Source organism: Canis lupus, chromosome X, assembly GCF_003254725.2.
Source record: "Canis lupus dingo isolate Sandy chromosome X, ASM325472v2, whole genome shotgun sequence".
Lineage (NCBI taxonomy): Eukaryota > Metazoa > Chordata > Mammalia > Carnivora > Canidae > Canis > Canis lupus.
This window is the reverse complement of record NC_064281.1, coordinates 7,061,222-7,083,550: the sequence shown is the minus strand read 5'-3', so window position 1 is coordinate 7,083,550 and position 22,329 is coordinate 7,061,222. Positions and strand designations below refer to the sequence as shown.

The 22,329-nt window shown below is 44.5% G+C and overlaps 1 protein-coding gene across 7 annotated transcripts in view; it reads left to right on the top strand.

Annotated features, from left to right (window-relative positions):
- The window catches only part of MID1 (midline 1), a 352,621-nt gene that overhangs the window by 282,438 nt on the left and 47,854 nt on the right, over nucleotides 1–22,329 (top strand). For all 7 annotated transcript variants that reach the window (XM_035712385.2, XM_025436333.3, XM_025436337.3 and 4 more), the window contains exon 3: nucleotides 2,775–2,870. In XM_035712385.2, coding sequence (XP_035568278.1) covers nucleotides 2,775–2,870 — 96 coding nt within the window. The remainder of the gene's footprint in view (nucleotides 1–2,774; nucleotides 2,871–22,329) is intronic.

The window sequence follows — 22,329 nt, the reverse complement described above, 5'->3', positions numbered from 1 at the left end:
TGCATCCTGGGAACAGGAAGAGAAAGTAACTCAAGAAGAGGGCGATGTGATCAAGAATCCCCTGGAAATGAAAAATGCGGTCATTGAAATGAAAAAAATCAGGCAATAGGGTAAAGACCAGATGGATAAGCTTAACTTGTTTAAGAACAACCAGAGAGATTTCTCTTTCTGACTCGTGCTTTTGAATGAAGCATTAAGTAAAAGTGCTCTTTTCCTGAATATACCTTTCTAAATCTAAAATTTTAGAAAGTAGAAAGAGTAAATGCTTTCAGAAATTAGTTTCACAGCATAGTGAACTGTTATCACCTTTATGAAATTATTGATGTTCAAAATGCCCCCATACTCCTTTCAAATCCTTTTTCTCAGATGGCATTACACATCCTCGATCTACTTTCTTTTCTATGAAATTTCCTTCCGTTCACTGTATTCGTGGAATTGTCTGACTGTTAAAACACGCGGTCACCCTAATCCTTGGCCCTGATCTTGGTCCACGACGTTGTTCTACCCTCTGCCTGTAGAATGCACTTCCACGTGGCCACCTCCACCTCGATTCCACCTTCCTGAGACATTCCCATTCTTTTTTTTTTTTAAATTTATTTTTTATTGGTGTTCAATTTACTAACATACAGAATAACCCCCAGTGCCCGTCACCCATTCACTCCCACCCCCCGCCCTCCTCCCCTTCTACCACCCCTAGTTCGTTTCCCAGAGTTAGCAGTCTTTATGTCTGTCTCCCTTTCTGATATTTCCCACACATTTCTTCTCCCTTCCCTTATTTTCCCTTTCACTATTATTTATATTCCCCAAATGAATGAGAACATATAATGTTTGTCCTTCTCCGACTGACTTACTTCACTCAGCATAATACCCTCCAGTTCCATCCACGTTGAAGCAAATGGTGGGTATTTGTCATTTCTAATGGCTGAGGAATATTCCATTGTATACATAAACCACATCTTCTTTATCCATTCATCTTTCGTTGGACACCGAGGCTCCTTCCACAGTTTGGCTATCATGGCCATTGCTGCTAGAAACATCGGGGTGCAGGTGTCCCGGCGTTTCATTGCATTTGTATCTTTCACCATACACAAAGATAAACTCAAAATGGATGAAAGATCTAAATGTGAGACAAGATTCCATCAAAATCCTAGAGGAGAACACAGGCAACACCCTTTTTGAACTCGGCCATAGTAACTTCTTGCAAGATACATCCACGAAGGCAAAAGAAACAAAAGCAAAAATGAACTATTGGGACTTCATCAAGATAAGAAGCTTTTGCACAGCAAAGGATACAGTCAACAAAACTCAAAGACAACCTACAGAATGGGAGAAGATATTTGCAAATGACGTATCACATAAAGGGCTAGTTTCCAAGATCTATAAAGAACTTATTAAACTCAACACCAAGGAAACAAACAATCCAATCATGAAATGGGCAAAAGACATGAAGAGAAATCTCACAGAGGAAGACATAGACATGGCCAACATGCACATGAGAAAATGCTCTGCATCACTTGCCATCAGGGAAATACAAATCAAAACCACAATGAGATACCACCTCACACCAGTGAGAATGGGGAAAATTAACAAGGCAGGAAACAACAAATGTTGGAGAGGATGCGGAGAAAGGGAACCCTCCTGCACTGTTGGTGGGAATGTGAACTGGTGCAGCCACTCTGGAAAACTGTGTGGAGGTTCCTCAAACAGTTAAAAATATACCTGCCTTACGACCCAGCAATTGCACTGTTGGGGATTTACCCCAAAGACATTCCCATTCTTGCTCACCAAAAACTCCATGCCCATCCTCCCAGCCTCGGCAGCAAGAATGTGTCCTCTGGAAAACCTCCAGGCAGCCCTGACGCTGCCCCTTTCTCATTCACAGCATCTCTCCCCCAGTTGCAGAGCCATCTCCCTGTGGGCAGGGAGTGGGAATTTTTACGTGTGTTTCCCCAGAATCTCTCAGAGTCTGGCACTTAGGAGAAGCATAATAAATTTGTGTGAATGGATAAATGAATGAATGGCATAAATGAAGAGCATCCAGAATGAGAAGCGGGTTATTGTGGTTGAAAATTAGATTTAATGGTCATTGCAGCAAACTTCGATGTTCTAAAGGAATAGGGAATAATTCTAGATTTGTAAGCAGGATAGTGATATGAGAAATGTGGCATTCCAGGAAATTTAATCTGACGTGGATAGGTTGATAGAACAAGAATAGAAGCAGGTACAATGAAATGTACTATGAGTGAGTAAATGTGTATGATGAGGACTTCTAATATCTTATAAATGCCTATAAATAGTCATAATGTCAGCGAGAGCCAGATAATTCAAACCTTTCTCCGAGGGACTGCCTCAGTGGTAAATCCTCAAAATCCAATAATAGTTGATTTGCTGTGGGAATATATTCCTTATATTATTGCCATTTCTGATTCAGGTAAAGAACTAGAAATCCAATTACCTCCTTTCTCCTTAGTTCACGACCTATAGCTAATTATTCAGGCGAATGTGCCTGAGTTCCTACGAGAAGCAGGAACCAAAAGGATGAAATCTGAACCTTTCTTAAAGGTTCTTTTACATGCAGCTCCGCAGAGTCGACTTTAAATCTATAAATGCTTAAAGCTGCATAGATTGCATTGAGGTTCCTGGAAAATAGATCAGTTTTTCGGGAGTAGGAGTGCTTTTGTGTATTCTGAAGTATGAAAGGTATCTAAATACTTCAGGACACAGTGCAGTATTTTCGGGATGTAGAATAATATCTTTCTTCTCTTTCTGAACAGCAAAACTTAGAGAGTAACCTCACCAGCCTTATCAAGAGGAACACGGAATTGGAGACCCTTTTGGCTAAACTCATCCAAACCTGTCAGCATGTGGAGGTGAGCGTCTCTGTCTCTGTGTGTGCTGTGTTTCATGTGAAAACTGCGCCCTTGACATTTTTAAGATGGGAATCTTTTTAAGATTAAATCTTTTGCCGAAGCCAAATATAAAAGATGGACGAACTTGGAAGGAACTAGAATCTCCCAGAATCTCTCCCCTTGCACTGCTTTGTCCCACCCCCACCCACCCACTGCTGCCACGACGCTCTCCCTGCAGCGGCTTTACTTAGCATTCCTAATATTGTAGATTTTAATCACCCTCACAAAAAGCATCCAAAAAAGCACTACATAAAAGGTGTTGTATCAGTTTCCTGGGGCTGTTGTGACAAATCACCACGAACTTGGATGGCATGAGACAATAGAGCTTTATTCTCTCATAGTTCTGGAGGCCAGAAGTTCGAAATCAAGACTTGGTCCCTCTGAAGGCTCTAGGGGAGGGGAATTCCATGCCTCTTCCCACCTTCTAGCAGTTCCAGGCAATTCTTGGAGTTCCCTGGCTTGAAGCTGCAGCCCTCTAACCTCTGGCTCTGTGGCCCCTTGGCTTTCTCCCTGTGTGTCTCTGGGTCTGCGTCCAAATCTCCTTCTTACAAGGACACCAGACATTGGATTGGGGCCATCCTACCCCAGTGGGAATTCACTTTAACTCGATTATATATGCAAAGACTCTATTTCCAAACAAGGTTATGTTCGCCGATAACGGGCATTAGGACTTGGACATAATCTTTCTGGGGGGGGGGGGACCACCACTCAACCCACTGCAGGTGTACATTAAATGCATCTTAGTTGTCAGATATGTTCCCCTGAAAAAGACCACTTGTCGGGATTAAGTCAAGAGTATGCAGGCAGCAGTGACACCGAGGACAAATTGCAGAACCCAGACCTTTCTAACCTCCTGCTTAGAATGGATTTGCTTTGGGGGTGCCTGCGTGGCACAGTCTGTTGAGCATCTAACTCTTGATTGTGGCTCGGGTCATGGTCTCAGGGTTGTGAGATCAAGCCCCACATCGTGTTACTTGCTCAGTGCAGTCTGCTTGTCCCTGTCCCTCAGCTACCCCCCGATTTGTGCACTCTCTCTTAAATAAATAAATAAATAAATAAATAAATAAATAAATAAATAAATATCAATCTTAAAAAAACAAAAAAAGAATGGATTCGCTTTTGGCAAGGGTTTCTCCAGGGACCATTTTGAGCCTTGTTGATTAAACAACGTGGTAAATAACAGTGAACAAGCATAATGTTTTCATTATTGTAGGGCACAGTGAATACGTGTTATAGGAATAAATGGATGAACAAAATGGAATGATCCATGTGCTGTATTTTATTTTTATGATGTGATGGCATTTGATGTTTAGGACAATAAGAAAGAATAATTTCTCTTCAGTAAAACAAACAAAAAAATTACCTGTGTTTTATGGGGAAATCTTACAAAGGCTTTATGGATTGAGTGATTATTTCATTCAATTTCAGCTAGTTACTTCTTAAAGCATTTAGTGTCTGGTTTCTATTATGGCCTGTAGTGATTTCAGAACAACTGTCTTGTTCCTAATGCAATAGTAGTATGGCTTGAATTTACAAAACGCTATTCGTTTTAACATGTAAAATTACTTTCTAAAATGCTCAGCAATTTCAAATGATAGAAATTTACCAGCAGATTTTATTTTTCTTCCAAAAGATTAGATATTTAGTTGTGATAGAGGCTTTTTAAATAAAGCTACTACTAAATTGACTGTAGCAGACTTGCAAGTCCACACATAACGTGCCCTTGGAAGTTATTCTAGATGTAAGGAGTAAAGGGTATTCATTCCTTTCACTATGTTTCTCTACAAGCCTTTGGAGTGGAAAGAAATGCTTGTGGGTGAATAAATTTGGTATTTGGGAAATTTATCCTGGGTAAAAATTAAAGAAAATTAATTATGAGTAGAAAAATGAGACTGGCAATACCTTTTTTTTACACGTGTCCCTTATTCATAATTATTAATATTCTCAGAGTATAATTTTTCACAGAATTGAGCATCCAGTTCTCAATACAGTAACCAGACAAGTCTGTTGAAGATTTCTTTAAGTCACTGATGAAGGAGCCAGCAAGGTGGTAAAGCTGGCCGAAAGGAGCACAGCAGAAGCCCTCCACCTGCAAACACCTGGGGCAGGTAGTGACAGTGTGGGTAGAAGGGCGCTAGAATAAGGCAGCTAAGTGAGATGCAAAACTGGGCTCGGGACCCAAAGGGCAATGAAGTCATAACGTTTGGGCAAAATGAGTCGTATATCATCAGTTTTCTCTAAGTTATGTTTAGCTTTGCAGAGACTGAGGCTTGATCAGGAGTAAATAGAAAGCTGAACTCCGTGACCTGCCAGCCTGGAGTTGCAGGGCCCTTCCTTAGGCTGCCTTGGTGGACCGCACTCCACCTAGTACAACCCCGAAAGGACTCACCGTCTTCTTTTTGCCTTCTTTCCAGGTTTGGGATAATTTAGTTTAACATGACTTTCTGCCCTGCCTCCTCTGATCACTGCTGATGCCTGAGTTGTGTTCGCTGCACAGATATTTCTGGGCGAGCGTGTAAATTTGAGCCTCTGGCCAGTCACTTGGGTTTGCTAAAGTGCCACACTGATTTGTTCCTGCCATTCCCGTGTAGGGGCAGCCCCCGTGTGTGCGGTGCCCGGGGACCTGCCCACGGGGAGCTTAGCACCCTGCCTAAGACCAAGGAATGACGGCCATCCAAAATGAAAACTAATCGCTGTGAGAGAGGTGTGGACTCTGTACTTGGCATTTCTAGGAAGCAAGACGTTTCTCCCAGCTGGGGGCAGAGGAAGGCAGCACCTCTGCTGAGCCTGCCTTCCAGGGTAGGTGGCATTTGGGCGGACGGAGGGACAAGAACAGCACTGCTTGCAGGGCAAACCGAGGTATGGGGCTAGAACAATAAAGAGTGTGTGTTCCCAGAGCAAGTAGTTCGTTCTATGGAAACAGAAGGCGTGTGAGGGGGATCGGTAGGAACCGGCTTTTGGGAGTTGAGAGCTGGGTGGGCTTTAGTAATGCCAGCTCTATGTCAACTCTATTTGGTCCTGAGGGTTTCGCGAGGGTTCGAGGAGCACAAAGATCTGGGTCATTTCCCCCCTTACAACCGGCATCCCTCATTCTTTCCAGTCGGGGATATTTTTGGCTGATGGAAAACGAAGAGGGAGATCTTCGTGCAAAACCCGCGGGGGGCACATCCAGGGGAAACCCTCCCAGGCCGCTGGTAAGCTCCGAAAAGGGAGTGGAATCCGTTAGGCACTTTTAACTCAGCGCAGTGGACCAGCATTTCCTGGTTCACATCCGAGGTTCCGAGACTGTATTTCTTCCTTTTCCTCTTCCTGATGGTGTCCTTGTATTCGGGGCTGAGCATTCCTAGGGAAAATAATCCCCATGCCAGCTGGAGCACAAAACTCCAAGCACGGAGGCGACTCTCAATTGTTGTAAATCAAATCAATGAATTCCCACCAAATCCTGAGGAAATGCCACATCCTTATAAGTCCACACCTCCTTCCTGGGATTCACTTCTGCTTTTCTTGAGAACGAAAAGAGCTTGAAGGTCTCCCCCCATCCCCATTGTTTTTGTGACTTGTTTTTACAGCAAGGGTAAGCAAATGAAATGGCTTTGTGATAGTTAAGTAAGTACCCAGTCTTTTTAAAACCAGTGAACGGAGGGTGTGAAGGCCAAGGGAGCGCAGGACTCGGGAGGGAGAGGCATGGAAAGAGCAATATTGGGGAGACTCTCAAGAATCGTGCATGTACGGTGCTGGCTGGGATTCTAGAAACGAGTGGGGTTTTTGGCCACTGGGTTTTCTTTTCTTCAGGAGAGAAAGACAGTGGAGAATCCCCAGGGGATGAGTTTAAGGTTAGTTCTATGTGGGGTCTGGGACAAGCCTATGAGAAGTGATCAAAATCTGGGTCAGCCACAGAACTACTGGTTCCAGATCGAATATGGACTGTTTCTCTTCATCACCTCCTCCTCCTCCTCCCTGTTTTATTTTAAAAATCAGAAGACCTAGTTTATTAGCTAAGCAAATACTGATATGTATCAAATTCTGCACACATTCTGAGAATCAAGTTCTTTCACAGGGTCTGCAACACCTGGACACAAATGAGATGTTCATTTGGGGAATGACAGGGGACCAGTGAGTAAATACACAGAGAGGTGGGAAAGAGCAGCTGGGGAAGGGTGGCTAATTAATTGCCAGAGCAGTGTGGAGAAAGTAAAGGCTCATCTGACCTCACTGTCCTTGCCCAAGCTCATCCTAGAAGGGTATTCTCCAAGCCGGCATCCCGCCCAAGTCCTGGCATGAGCCCCTTTGGCTTATCTTGCCTTGTTTGTAATTACTTTTTATTTTATTTTAAAGATTTTGTTTATTTATTTGAGAGAGAGAGCACAAGCAGGGGGAGATGCAGAGGGAGAAGCAGACTCCCTGCCAAGCAGGGAGCCCGACTTGGGGCTCCATCCCAGGACCCTGGGATCGCGACCTGAGCCGAAGGCAGACGCTTAACTGACTGAGCCACCCAGGCACCCTGTAATTCTTTTTTTTTTTTTAATTCCTTTCGCCATTGTTTGCAAATTATCTTTTTCTTTCATTTTAATGGAAACCTTGCTCTCTTCCTGGCTTTCTCTGAGTTCTTCCACTGCTGATGACACGTGAAGTGACAACGTGGGGGTGAACTAAGTGCCTTTTAATTCCATTTTTGCCCAGATATTGGGCTCCATAAATTGAGAGGGAGGGGGGTGATGTATTATAGTAGCTCCTCAGAAATGGTAAAAAAAAAAAACCTTGATTTCGTAAAATAGGTAGGGGTCCGTAAAAGACTTCTGTAGTCATTCACCACATCCTAAAAGCATTCCATTGTAAACTTTGAGATGGGGGAAATCACTGGGTTAAAAAGAAAGATGAACTTTTATGTTTATATTATTTTATTATATGGTTTTACCTGAGAGCATTCTCTGCATCTCTATGGAAAACCTTGACAATTGCTTCTACTACACCCATTGGATAAAGACCAGCATCTGAACACCAAATGTGCTCTTTTTTTTTTTTTAAACCAAATGTGCTCTTTGTGTCTTGTGGAGAGGGGTCTGGTCTTGGATAACGTATGTCGTGCTGGGGGCCAACTCAAATGTGCAAAGGCACAATCTATTGTCACTTGCAGATAAGGGTTAGATTCCCACCCCATCTGAGCCCTTGTGAAAATGTTCTCAGGGTATAATTAGAGTCGGATTCTGGCCGCATTAAAACACGCCAGGCAACCCACAGTCATCCATGGGGTCTCCATGCAGACGGCTCTGGAATGATGATAATGTGATAGTGCAAAAATGGTGGCATTCAAAAATTATAAGCCACTGTGGTAAAGGCTGCTCTCCCAAGTTCAAGTCTTGGGGTTCCCAAGACAGATGAGAAGAGGAACTCTTAGGCTGCACAGAACTTCATTCTCTCCGGAGAAGATTGACTACCACATGTGTATGATGGCTACTCCACCAAGTACCCAGTTCACTCCACCAAGTTTGCTAAAATTGACCGCTCATGAAAGAAACTTAACATTTCTCCATGAAGATTAAATTTAATTGTTTATTAAAGTAGTATGTATGTAACACATACTCAAATATCTTCCCCTAGATTCAATGCTTCTGCCTTAAAAAAATGATTCATAAGCATTGAATCCTGTTATCTTCTTAGGTATATTCATGAGGAATAATGAGAAGACCAGTAGAAAGTCTTCCCGTCTTGTTTTGGAATAAGAGATGAATCTTAGGAATGAATGAGTGAATATGAGGCTTGGTCCATTTGGTGTTACTCTCAGAATAACATTTCTCAAGTTTCAGTTTTGAAAGTTTTTTTAAAACATGATCCACACCTCTCCTCATCTTTCCAGTTTGGATGGGATGAACTATTGTGTCACATTCAGAATCCTACCAGGTGGCTTGGATTGGAGTGTGAGCCCATGTACGTGCCTCTGAAAGTAATTCCTCTGACATATTTGAATTTAGTAATGCAGATTTTTAAGGCTAATACTTAAATGTGAAATAATTGGTCTTAATTGGGGGCCCAGCGGATGAGCAGTGGGAAAAAGAGAGAAGACATGTATCTTAATGTGGTCTCTCCCCATACCACAGGAATTCTTCATCACGTCTCCCCTACACTATTCCACACACAACCTCCATGCCTTGAGATATTCAGACACTTGACTAGAGCAGCAGGGATGTTTCCGGCATGATATAAAGAATAATAAGAACGGGTCATGACAGATCTAAAAAAAAAATGGCCATTGTAGTTATCACAAGAGATAGTGGTAGTTGGATGGATCCAGCTGGGAGAGTCAGAGGTGTGAGAGGAACGATCCCAGGTGAGAAGGTAACTGTCAGGTAGGAGATTGAGTCTCATTATCATGCCTGTGCGCACCATTCAGAGATGAGCATGATTCCAACCATCAATCCATCATTTTGTTACTGAACTAGCTTCTTTTGTTTCTGGGTCTTGATATCTAGTTTAAATTATTTTTCCAACAAATGAATATAAAATTGCTTTTTTATGGTAATCAAGATGAAATTATCTCTGTACATAAGATAATTACAGAGTGTGAGAGAAGCGGGACACATCATCTTTTACCTTCGTTTGATTCACTTCTATTTTTAATTGCTAAATGTTATAGGGAAAACTGAAGAGCTCTGTTCTAATTTTGAAATTCTCCCGCAAAATAATTGAGTCATGCATATAAAATGCTCGTTAACAAGAGCACAATTGTAGCATTGATTATTTTTGTTTGAAACAGAAATATGAAATTTTTAATTCAGCTATTTAAAAAGCCTGAGGCCACCACTCAATGTAAAAGGCTTTCAGTGAGAAGCAACACAAATAAAGATTTTTACAACCAAGTGAGGTAACTTCCCAGCCTGGGAATTTATGATAGAGCTTTTACTATGCTTTTAAAAGTATTTTCACTAGATAGAACATCAGGCTTATATGTACGAGGTGATGAAAACTATCCTAGTAGCCTAATTCTCTGACCAGACAAGCTCTGTTTGGGGTTGTGATAAGTCCAAGAAAGCCTTCCATGTGTTTACATAGGTTGGGAAGATGGTGCCTTGTCGGTCCTTGCAGGTGTTAGAAGGTGATCACTGGATGGAGTCTTACAGCTCCACAGCAACGTGTGGCCTGTGGTGGAGGGAAGGCAAAAGCGGCGGGACTTAACACAGATGTACACAAAAACAAAAACAACCACTTAGCTAGCTCCTACCATCACTTTCTGATTTAATTATCCCAATAACATTTTGCGGTAAATGTCATTCAGATGACCATGGAAATGTGACTTGTAGGCAGACATAAAAAGAATCAGCCAGAAAGGAAAAAAAAAAAAGGATCAAATCAAATCAAAGAATAAGGCAACTGGAGTGGTTACTGAACTTCAGCTCCCCGAACCAGGTGAGAGAGTTGAAAGAGATGATTCAAAACTTAGATTTCTAGGGGAGTGCTCATGGCGAGAAGCGATCCCACCTGCTGGGGGAATTGGAAACCCTGTCCAACTCGCCATAACCAGGGCCCCAGTGAGTATATTTCTGTGGTGCCACTGGAGCCAGTGGGCCTCCAGGTCTTGTGAGATTATTCTCAACTCTTTGACCACGAAGCCCCAACTTCTTTGAGACGATCAGTTTGCTCCTGTTAATAAAGAAAGTTCTTTTTTTCCACCTCCCCACGAAGTTTGAGAAGTATGCATAAAGATGCAGAACTAAACCATATCTGTAGAATCAATACTTGGTATTACAATTTGGAACTAAAACATATGTTTGTGTTTTAAGGGTTTGTAGCATTTAAGAGAAAATGGCATATTACAGATATTTGACAGGTTAGCTTTGAGATTCCAATCTGAAATGTGTAATTTATTTTAGAGCTGTGGTCTTTAAGTTAAAAGTGTAAAATAGTTTGTTTCAAACCAGTGTTGGAGTACCCAGGAGAACTTGAGTTTCACTACATTTGTAAGTTTCATTTATTAGATTTCTAAGAGCTACTTAAGGATGTGAGAAGGTTTACCTTGTTAGGGTTTTAATTTTACCCTGTTAGGCATTTAAAGTGCTTATAAAGTAAGTTGAATATGTTACATTTATAAATGCAGTTTAAAATGTTACAGGAATTTGGTGATAAAAATCAGAACAGTGGTTACCCAGGGGGGTGAGAATAGACTGGAAGAGGGGCTCCGGGGGTACTTTCTGGGGTGATGGAGATATTTTTTAAGCTGTTGGTTATGTTGGTTATCAAGATCCATTGACTTGTCCCTTAAGATTTATGCATTTTCCTGTAGGTAAATTTATTTCAATTAAAAAAAATGTGTACAGGATTTAATCAACTAATTTACATATGGCATTGATTGTTTAATGGAGTTATGTCTGTTCAAGTTGAGTTAGTTATGGGAATCCCTGGGTGGCTCAGTGGTTTAGCACCTGCCTTTGGTCCAGGGTGTGGTCCCGGAGTCCTGGGATCAAGTTCTGCATCAGGCTCCCTGCATGGGGCCTGCTTCTCCCTCTGCCTGTGTCTCTGCCTCTCTCTCTCTCTTTCTCTGTCTCTGTCTCTCTCTCGCTCTCTCTCTCTCTGTGTCTCTCATGGATAAATAAATACAATCTCTTAAAAAAAAGTTGAATTACTTAAACATTGATTCAGGACCCCCCCAAGAGTGATTATTCTTGGTTTTATGAAATTTCTTGGATTTGTGAATAGAATAATGAGATTCATAACTTGAATCTAGAAGCTTAAGGAAAACTATATAGTGATTTGTTGATAGAGATACGGTCTTTGGGCAAATACCCTCACGGTCTTTAGTGCATGTCTAATTCCAACACCATTTCAGAGGAAAATCTTAGGAGAGCAAGTAAGCATAGATAGCTTCATTCTTATTCTTTTTTTTTTTTTCTTTTTTGAGAAAGAGAGAGAGAGAACAGGTCAGGTAGGGGTGGGCAGAAGAGAGGGAGAGAAAAAGTCTTAAGCGGGCTTCACACCCAGTGCAGAACCCAATGTGGGGCTCGGTCTCATGACCCTGAGATCACGACCTGAGCTGAAATCAAGAATCAGACTCTTAACCAACTGAGCTGCCCAGGACACCCCAAGCATGGATAGTTTCAAAGAGAGATGGTGCAGACCAACGAGGTCGAGGATACAAAGGGAGTCAATTAGAAGGAGGTCAGGAAAAGAGCCCCTCCCCAAAGTTAAGTCTCCAAATTTACCTTCCTACCTTAGCTGGGCTCCGTGTGAGGTGGGCCATAGCCAGCTCTCTGCAGTTGGCCTCAGTGTGGCTTTTCACAAGGGTTAGTAAGCCATACCTGGCTTGGGTGTTTCTCTGTCCACTCCCGGATAACCAAATCCGGATACACGCCCACTGTGCCCTACATATCATTGAAACACGTCCTTACCTCCCTACAGAGGTGGCCTTTTTCCCCCCTCTGCTCTGACGCTTTCCTCATCCTCCTCATTCGGGGTTTCCCAGCTCTCTCCTTGCTCATTCTGATCTTCAACAACCGGTCCCACTTCCACATTCCGAAGCAGACCTTCCTCAGGTACTCGCACACACCAACTGCCTCATTTCCGAAGCCCTCTGGAATCACACCATCCAACTCAAATATAATGGCAGCCATGTATGTAATTGGAGATTTCCAAGTAACCACATTTTTTTAAAGTGGAGACAAAGGGCAGCCCCTGTCGCGCAGCAGTTTAGAGCCGCCTGCAGCCTGGGGTGTGATCCTGGAGACCTGGGATCAAGTCCCACATCGGGCTCCCTGCATGGAGCCTGCTTCTCCCTCTGCCTGTGTCTCTGCCTCCTTCTCTCTCCCTCTCTTTCTCTCTCTCTGTGTCTCTATGAATGAATAAATAAAATCTTTAAAAAAAATAAAGTGAAGACAAAGGGGTAAAATTAATTTTACTAGTACATTTTCTTTGACCTGATCCATTCAAAAGATTATCACTTCAACATGTAGTCAACACAAAAATGATTAATATATGTTTCATATTCACAGCACACCTCAATTCAGACTAGACACATTTCTTTTTTAAGATTTTATTTATTTATTCATGAGAGAAAGAGAGACAGAGAGAGGCAGAGACACAGGCAGAGGGAGAAGCAGGCTCCCCGCAGGGGGCCCCATGCAGGACTCGATCCCGGAACCCGGGGTCACACTCTGAGCCAAAGGCAGACACTCAACCACCGAGCCGCCCAGGCGCCCCCAGACTAGCCACACTTCAAAGCCCCCAAACTGCAAGAGGCCAGTAGCTGCCGTGTCGGACCACACAGCTCTAGAACGTCTATAGCCCTTGGCTTAGCGGATGATTATGTACGCAGTCGTCAGCATGTTTGCTAGGTTTTCTCTAATGAAGCCACTGCCTTTGGGGGGCAGCGTCTGTCGCAGGCCATAGCGTGGTGCTTTGCACATGATGGGCACTCAACAGGCCATAGATGGCTTCGGTGTTACCTCCGTCCCCTGCCGCCACCCTCCTCCCTGGCGGAGAGACAGAAGAGGCCTCACGCCCTCTCACATACATTCCCCGGCTCCCGAGACCGTTGCAGAGATCTCTGGAAAGCAGTAGCGTTAGCCACCTGTGCCTGAAGGGGGGAGGCAAGTGACACCTGCCACAGGAGCAGGAGCAGGAGCAGGAGCAGGAGCAGGAGCAGCCTGGGAAGGTGCGCTCGTCGGCAGCATCGGGCCCGGCTTTAGAGAGTTTGCAAGTGTGCAAGGGGAGCACGCTCGGCTCTGGGGGGCGAGACGTTTCTTCCTTTTGCGTGGTCTCCGAAAACAGCGGGGCCAGCGGGGCCGGGGAGATGCCATCCCGAGGGAAGGTGGCTTCTTTGGTATCTGTGACGTCGCCTTGATCTAACCTCCACGAAAGGGGGGTGGCCGGGCCGAGGACGGCCGCTCGCGCCCGCAGAAGGACAGCTGGCGCGGGCCCACCTGACTCGGGCTCTGGCTGCTTCCACAAAGGGTCGCCTTACTTTTGGCAGAAGAAAGTAATTTTTCCTTTCTGGTTTTCATGAAATGGCCTTAAAGAATTCCTCTTGTTTGTGGTCTCGAAAAAATTAGAACTATGCCCATGAGGCCCGCCTTTAAGGGTTCTAGTAAGCGACGAGAAGGCTTTGTTCTTGGTAATAAAATTAAAGCAAGCAGTGTTTCCATTACCTGGCGGGAGGCCGCCTCCCCGCCACCCCCTGATCCTGACAAATGTAAGCAGAGCATTCTGTTTCCCAGTTAGGAGGTGAGAAGGCAACATCTGGCAGGTTTGTATATAGAAATAGAGTTGACCTTTCAGATAATGGAAGGAGAGAGAGACAGAGAGAGAAGCACTTCTTCGTGTAATCCCTAACTTAAGTATTTTAAGATTCAATTTGACTCTAGAAAACTGTACCCATTGAGGCTGAAAACTGGAAAGCCCTTGTTCTAGTAAGACAATGTTAATTTCCCAGTGATCTGGAATGATGGAAAATCTAGGGGTCTTTAGATAAAGAAATATATATATTTGAGTCCGACTCACTAGATTCCATGTGTTTTTTTTTTTTTTTCTCCAGGCGACTTGGCCTGCCGTTGCTTAGATGTAGGCCCATTTATCATCAGTCGTAGATGAACGTTTGTAGGTAGATTGTGACCCGAAATAAAAAAAAAAAAAGACCAAGGTCAGGATAGAAAGCACGGTCAGGTGCAAACTCTGTTCAGCCCTGCAGTTCATCAGAAGTCGTCGGGGCTATAGAGCTAGCTGGGCGAGTGTGACACGGGTGCCCTGTGATGTCCTCTAGAGCTCTTTAAGAAACGTCCAGATTGTAGTCCCCTCTGATGTAGGTGTTTGTGTCTGTAATGGGCAGTGCCACACCCTTAGAGCACTCACCAGCCCTCTGCCCCCTGGCCTGAGAGCCTCCTTCCCTCGGAAGCCCCTAAGACTCTGCCTGGGGTCTCCCCCACCCAGGGTACCCACCCGTTAATTCCAGAGGAGAATTATTGCCCAGCCACCCCCGGAACAGCCTTCAACCAGCCACTGCTTGGAGATGTTAGGTAAATACCTCACGTTCCCCCTATCAGCTGGCCTGTTCTGCAGAGTCCCAAAGTCACCCACCAGGGCGAATTTCCAGTTGCCCCCCGTGGTCTAGGTGAGCCATACCCTCCTGGCTTCATACCATTTGCACCCCACACTGGTGTTTCCTGGCGATGACTTGTACCTGCCAGCCCTGTCTCCTGCCCTGCATCCCGGAGAGAGGACCGCAGGCCTCCTCTGAGATGGAATGATGGCACACATGCCTTTCCCCTCGTGCCCCCAGCTCGCGTGTTCAATTTCCCTAAGCTCCTCCCTTTCACCTTGTTTGAATGAGTGTGAATATTAAACACCGGGCACCAAAGATACTTAAAAATCAGGCTCCTGGCTTCTAAGGTGACGATACCCAGGCAAAGTGTCGTAGATGTTACTTGTGGCTGCATCAGAAAGACAGGACAGAGCTTCGCATTGCCCAGTTGTGCCTGCAGGACGTACCACAACAGGTGAGCGTGTTTCACCCACCGTAGGGCCCACTGAGGAGTGGGCGTCCGATCCTCATTCTCTGTCACTTGGCAGCGGGGCAGACGGCATCTATCCTGGATTCGCTCAAGCCTGAATAGGAGTTCAACTTTGTAATTTTCCAGGACACCGCTATTCAGGAATCAGGGTGCAACAACGAAAAAGAATGCCGCTTAATGAGAAATGACATGTAAGATCGAAAATGAGTAATGGAAGGTCATGGGATGGAAGCTTCCTCTTTCCATTTGAAATGACTTCCCTTCCCTGAGATGGATCACCTCTGTCCTCCCCAGCCACCACTGAACCGTCCCCTTCTGTAAATGATTTTTTAGCTTCTGACCACAATGTGATTTTTGCCAAATACATTAGCTGAAAATTACTTAATCGAAAGGAGCACTTTTCAGAAACTGTATGAAAAAGACTTCATGGACACAAGTGTCCATGACAGGTTAATAGATTTTTTTTTTCATTCTGTGTACCCAACCCAAACGGAAGGGAGTGGAGCATTTGTTTTATAAAGTGTGTAATTAATAAGAGAAAGGAAGGGAGGAGTTTATTGTTTTTGAATGAATTATGAGCAACACCTTCCATTCTGCTGCTTCTTTTTGGAACCGCTTTGAACAGAGTTACCGTTTAACACAAAAAGAAAAGTCTCTGGCCTTAATGCCAAGAATGTGAGGTTGGAAAGTCAGTCGAGTGTGCTCTGAGCAAGACAGCACGGAAGAGCGGTGGTTATTATTAAAACTGTCACAGGAGCCGCAGGACGTGGGGGCGGGGGGAGTAAAAACCATCCTGCAAGTGTATTTTCATTTTCAAATTGAAATCCTATGAACTCACCGATTGCAACTCTTCATGCCCCGACAGGAGAAGACTGATATTTATCAAACAGCTATTAGGTGTCAGAGAGTTTACAGATATTTTCAGTGAAAGTGTGCAAGCCAGGAGCCATCCTTACACAGATGCGGCGCATTTTCATACCTGCAGCTCTTTGATTACAATGTCCGTGATCTTTCTTTTCCTCTATGCCTTTAGGAGGCGTAGAGGCCCCCATAGAGGGGGGTGAACGATGACCCTTGGGACCACATCTGACTCCTCACCTGTTTTCCTAAATAAAGGTTTATTGGAACACAGCCACACCCATTTAATTCCATCTTGTCAGGGGCTGCTCTCTTGCTACAACAGGGGTGTTGAGTCGTTGAGACCCTGTGGTCCGCGACGCTATCATAACCACCGTCTAGCCCTCTGCAGCCAAAGTCTCCCAATTCCTACTGTACATCTTGAAAGACTTCCCCTCGTCCCCACCCTCCCTCACCCCATTGCATCAGCAAAGAGCCTTTAGAGAATGCATTTGGGATTTGAAAACAACTCCAAACATTCTGGAGTTGGTTCTCATGTTATAGCTTCCAAAGCCGTTGTCTTGGTGAAAGATGTAGATGGGAAAAATTTTCGATTCATGCTATGAAGTCCCCCAGGTGATCAGCACAGGCTGACGGGGCCCAGCCCTTGTAGCATGGTTCTATGTGGACGTTCCAGATAAACAGTCTTTTAACTATAGTGATAGTTAACATTCGTTGAGTAGTTACTTCGTAATGGCTTCTCACCTACTAATTCATTTAGCTCTCACCCCAGCTACCCCGGGGTTTCTCTGCCTTGGCCCTAGTGACTCGATGATTCTTGGTTGTGGTTGGGCTGTTCTGAGCATTGCCGGACTTTTGTTATGTAGCACCCCTGGCCTCCACCCCCTGGCGCCCCCCCCCACCCCCCGTGACAACCAAGAATGTCTCCACACCTTGCCGGTGCTCCCTAGGAGAACACCTGGTCTACCGGGCAAGAGGAATGTGAGAAATGGAGAGTTTAAGCAAATGCCTGAGGTCATAGGACTAGGAAGTTGGGAGGATCTGGCATTCGGCCCCAGGAAGACTTCCTCGGGACCCTGAGCTCTGAACCACCGCCTCCTTTAGCCCTGGTCCCCCCCTAACTCATTTCACCTTGTCTGACGATTGCGCTTTCCTGAAAAATTAACAACAGCATCAACAATGTCTTGGACGGACATGTCGTGTGTGCTACTCTTGGGGGGAAATTCCTTTGTGTGAAGCTTCAGGGTTTTAGGCGTTAGCCGTGGGGCTCTTGCCGGACAGCTTTATTGTATCGTCACAGTTGTGTTTCATTTATGAGGAGACTTTTATTGCCAGCTTACCACAGCGGGCTCCCATTTTTAATGGCATCCCACTTCCCTCATCCAACATTCCAGCTTCATAATCTTAGAAACCTCGAGAAAAGAGGATTTCTCTTGAGGTTCCTGGGGGCTATTTTTTTACCCTAAAGCAAACAGATAGCAGAATCCCGTAGAGTTCATCAGCAGCATGCGGAACTGGCCTCCTCTGGGCCGGGCCAAACCATGTTCCCGCACGTCGCCCCACAGTAAAGGCCGGATTCCCTGTAGCTTCTATCCACTCCGTCACTACTTTTCTTTCTCACCAAAAGCACTTTATGAAGGGATTCTGTTTTTTATTTTTCTGAAAAGCCCATCTTGGGCTTTGAAAAGTCTTGTTCAAAAGTGTTCGGCTTTAAATGAACATCTTAAATATTATAAAGTGTCCTGTCCTCCGGCTTCTCCCCCAAAGATGGGGACCCTGGAAACTTGGCCACTCTTCCCTCCCTCATATACTCAAGCTAGGTCCACAAATATTTGACTTCGGTGTGAGAGAGTTTCAGGGTGAAGATTACATATAAACATATTAGATGAATTACAGTAATACAGTCTGCTCTTACTCAATTCTCTTTGGCTCAGTTTTATATACAAACTCAAGTGTTAGAGTCGCTTTCATTGTTCCTTCTGGCAGCTCTAACTTCTGCCCCAGTGTCTGGAATGTTCATCACAGCTGCCTTTGGCAATAAAACCCAAAGCACCCTCAGATCCTCATATTTCTCTTCGCACCTGGTCAGCAGTCCACAGCAGGGCACAGCCCACCTGCATACGGGCTTTCCCTGTACCCTTATCTTTCCTGGCCAAATTATCAGCTTATCTGCAGCCCAGTTGTGTTTCCGTTGTTCCAGCCCCTGGGCAGATTGGAATGAGCTCCTCCAATGTTTTTCTTTTGGAGCGGGATGGGATTGTTAGCAATGTTATAGCATATAACAGTATGAGATGATGGTGTTACCGAGACATAATAATAACACGAACCCCTTTAAAGTTGGATGCAGACTCAGAATTACATACTCTTAGTCGCAGAGAAAAGCGCTGTTGAGTTTAACCAAGAACAACATCAACATACGGTAAAATGAAAAAGAGTTCTGACCTTCCGCAAGGTCACCTTAATTTGAATCATGATACCGCTTTGCTTTTGCCATGAGGACCAATTCTAGGCAAATTTGGAAACTAGACATTTGTCTTTTAACCCCCCCCAAACTCATTGGTAATGATTTTTTTAAATAGATTTTATTTATTTATTCATGAGAGACACAGAGAGAGGCAAAGACATAGGCAGAGGGAGAAGCAGGCTCTCCTCGGGGAGCCCGATGCGGGACTCGATCCCAGGACCCCGGGATCATGACCTGAACCAAAGGCAGATGCCTCAACCGCTGAGCCACCCAGGTACCCTCACTGGTAGTGATTGTAAGGATAGCAAGGTTTAGAATCTTAGGCCAGAGGGGTCACAGTTTGATGGCACAATTTCAAGAGTGCACTGATGGTGGGTCCATGGGGGTAGGGGCAATCTCCTGGGCTGCACAGGTCGGGGAACAGGGGCACTGTTCTCCTAGAACTCAAAGGGAACGGTGGCCTCTGGGATTGTGTGACGCCAGCACCCCTCTTTCCTCCACACCCTGAAATAAAATTTCCATTTTCCGACACATCAGCCTTATCCTCTCCGAAACTTACTCCAGCGTTTGCATCTGTGTACAAATAGAAAGTGATCTATCAAGTCGGCATATCCTTCTCACGAGAGGAATTAAAAGGTTCTATTCTCAAAATCTAGAGATGGCTAAAGAGCTTTTAAAAATGAGAAAATGAGACTTTCCAAGCTGCATATCCGTCCAATTTTGCCCATGAGAAGCCTCCAGATTCTCTTTCCCCATTGATGTCGCCTTCTAAGAGTTCATAAAATATTTCTAAAGATGTTAAGGCCACATGTGCCTGAAATCTAATGATGTTTATACTCTGCACCGAACATCTCATTTTGCAGTTGAATACAAGTCAAATTAAAAGAGCAAGTTTTTAGAAATACTTAGAAACTGTTTACAGACTGCTAAAGAACATTTTGCAGACACATAGGCCAATTTTTAGTGTGGATGTAATTAAATCCTTTTAATGTTTATACGTATATGACAAGAACAAAATAAGAAATTGTCCGCCTCACCCCACCCCTTCTGTGAAACGCCGTAACACTATTTTACCATAAAATTTAACAGGGGGCACTTTTTACTGGGCATTGCTAACCAAGTGCTCTGGAAAAAATAGCCAACCCGCTTATGTTATCAGGAACAACGCGGGGGAAGGAGTGTCTGTGACTGGACCTCTAGCAAAGGCAGATAAACTGTGCGCCCAGGAGCAACTTCCCCAGGACTGCAGCGGACTTGAGTGTTAATGCGGCCTAATGGCCTCCGTGCTGATGGAGATCTCAGGGCTAGGAGGACAGGACAGGAGTGTTGGCCTTCTAGGCTCCCTCCATTGTTTGACTTTCTAATTTCTCTTTCATTAGGCTATAAAGGATGAAATTAGTCCTAGTCTGTCAGTGAGAGGAAGCAGAACTACCGTAGGAACAGGAGAGAGCAGGGTGCCAACTCTATAAGCCAGTCTTACGTAATTTGCCTTCTCATTCTACCTTTTCTTTCCTTTTTTAAAAAACAGTTCTATTTATTTATCCATGAGAGACACAGAGAGAGAGCCAGAGACACAGGCAGAGGGAGAAGCAGGCTCCATGCAGGGAGCCCGATGTGGGACTCGATCTCGGGACTCCAGGATCACGTCCTGAACCAAAGACAGATAGATGCTCAACTACTGAGCCACCCAGGCACCCCTCATTCTAGACCTTTCCTGCTTCCAGAATATTTAGGACTATGGACACACTAGATAGTGGGTAAATACATTGATTCTTGTTATTTGTGATAGTTATGGTCTATAAATTTGCCAGGAACACTGAATTGGCCAATCCCGAACCATTGCTCTTAGGAGAAATACACACACACTGACACACACTCCCCTCACCTACATTATATAATCTTAAATCTCGAAAGCAAGTCATCCTGGTAGATTCCGTGGTCTTTGCTTTAGGAAAGAGCAAAGGAGGTTCCAGAGTGTGGGGTGACTTGCCCAAGGCTGATCCACTAACAGGTGCCAGAATTGGGACTCAAAGCCCGTCCAACTGGCCCCAGAGCCAGAGCTTCTTGCACCACACTCCACCACACCTATTGTCTCCATCCTTGGATAGAGAAGAGCTGAAACAAGAAGGCTGAGCATGTCCTTGCTCAACCTCAGCTGGGTGCTGGTAGGGTGACTCATGTGCTTTTTGTACTCCGGGAATGTCTGAAATGAACACAAAAAGGCCACAAGTATTGATTTGGGGTTTCAGATTAATTTTTACATTGTAGTGAGTACCCATATTGCAAATACGGGATCTGTAACTAATAAAGATAGGCTGTAGAATTTGTGAGGAGGTCCCTGCTAGAAGCAGAGTTGAGAGTGCCCGCAAATACCTTTTCTATATCTTCTGGCTGGTCCCTTTTCACCCCTTCAGAGACTTGTCAGAGAATTCTTACCTGACTGATAAAATGGACCCTACTCTCAGCCACATTCAGTCATAGTACCTTGTTTAATTTCCTCTATGCACTTGTCATGATCCAAAACTTTTATGTATTTCTTGACTTGTTCAGGCTGTTTCCCTACGCTTCTATGTAAACTCTGTGATAGCTTCGTCTAGCCTGGACCCCCTGCACGCCCAGCACTTGGAACGCTGTCAGAGAAACTCTGAGAATCCAGTTGCTGTTATCCGAATGAATAAATGAACGGGTAGATGAATGAATCATTAGCCGTATGTAGGTCTTTCACAGTGAAGCCTGCAAGTGTTTTATAAGAGTAGAGTTGAGCTTGCATGACATTGGCTGCGCTGTCTGCAGTTTCAGATAAGGCGTCAGGGCCTAAAACATGGGATAATAACACGTAAAAGAAGAAATAAATTTTGCCAGAATTGAGATTGGGTCTAACTTTAGAAGACTTACTTTGAAGTGTTTTCCAAAAAGATGAAGTTGGTACTAAGAACTAGAAACAATGCTGGCGGGAGGAGGGGGCGGGGATGTGTTTCAGGATGAGAAAGGAAGCTGTAACTCTAGATGTAGAGAGGTGGCATGCTGAGACATGGGCAAGGCCAGAACAGAGATGAGGTCGAAGCACCTGAGTATTTCTTCTCATGAGGGGTCGATGTGGCATTTACACGTGAATATAATTGAGATGAGCAGTGAGGACCCTGGAATGGGAAGAGGCCTAATTCTTAGCTCTATTTTGTCCTGCCATGTCAAGGGCCCTGAAGGATAAGTGCCCTATTCCAGTGTGGTCCAGAGGTGGGATCCAGTAGTCGCCTACCACCCGCCATCATTCCTAATTATCTCCATCGCACTCCTGTCTTTAGGCTAGGGACAAAGAAGGTGGAAGTAGAGGTCAATGAAAGAAGGATTAGGGGCTGTTTCTTTCATCCTTAGATTGGCTCTACTCAGAGCACGTCTTTTAGCCCTAGTGATTCTGAATCAAAAGATATGAATCAGAAATTGAAAGCTGAAGTCATAACCAGGAGCTGCCAGCTTCTAAACCAAACCTGGGAACTAGAAACGCCTGAACACACTGCAAGCAACCAATAAACCCTGCCGTATTTGGATTAATGGCCCATAGAAGAAATGAAGTCCAATCAAATCATTAACTTCTTTTAAGTGACATATA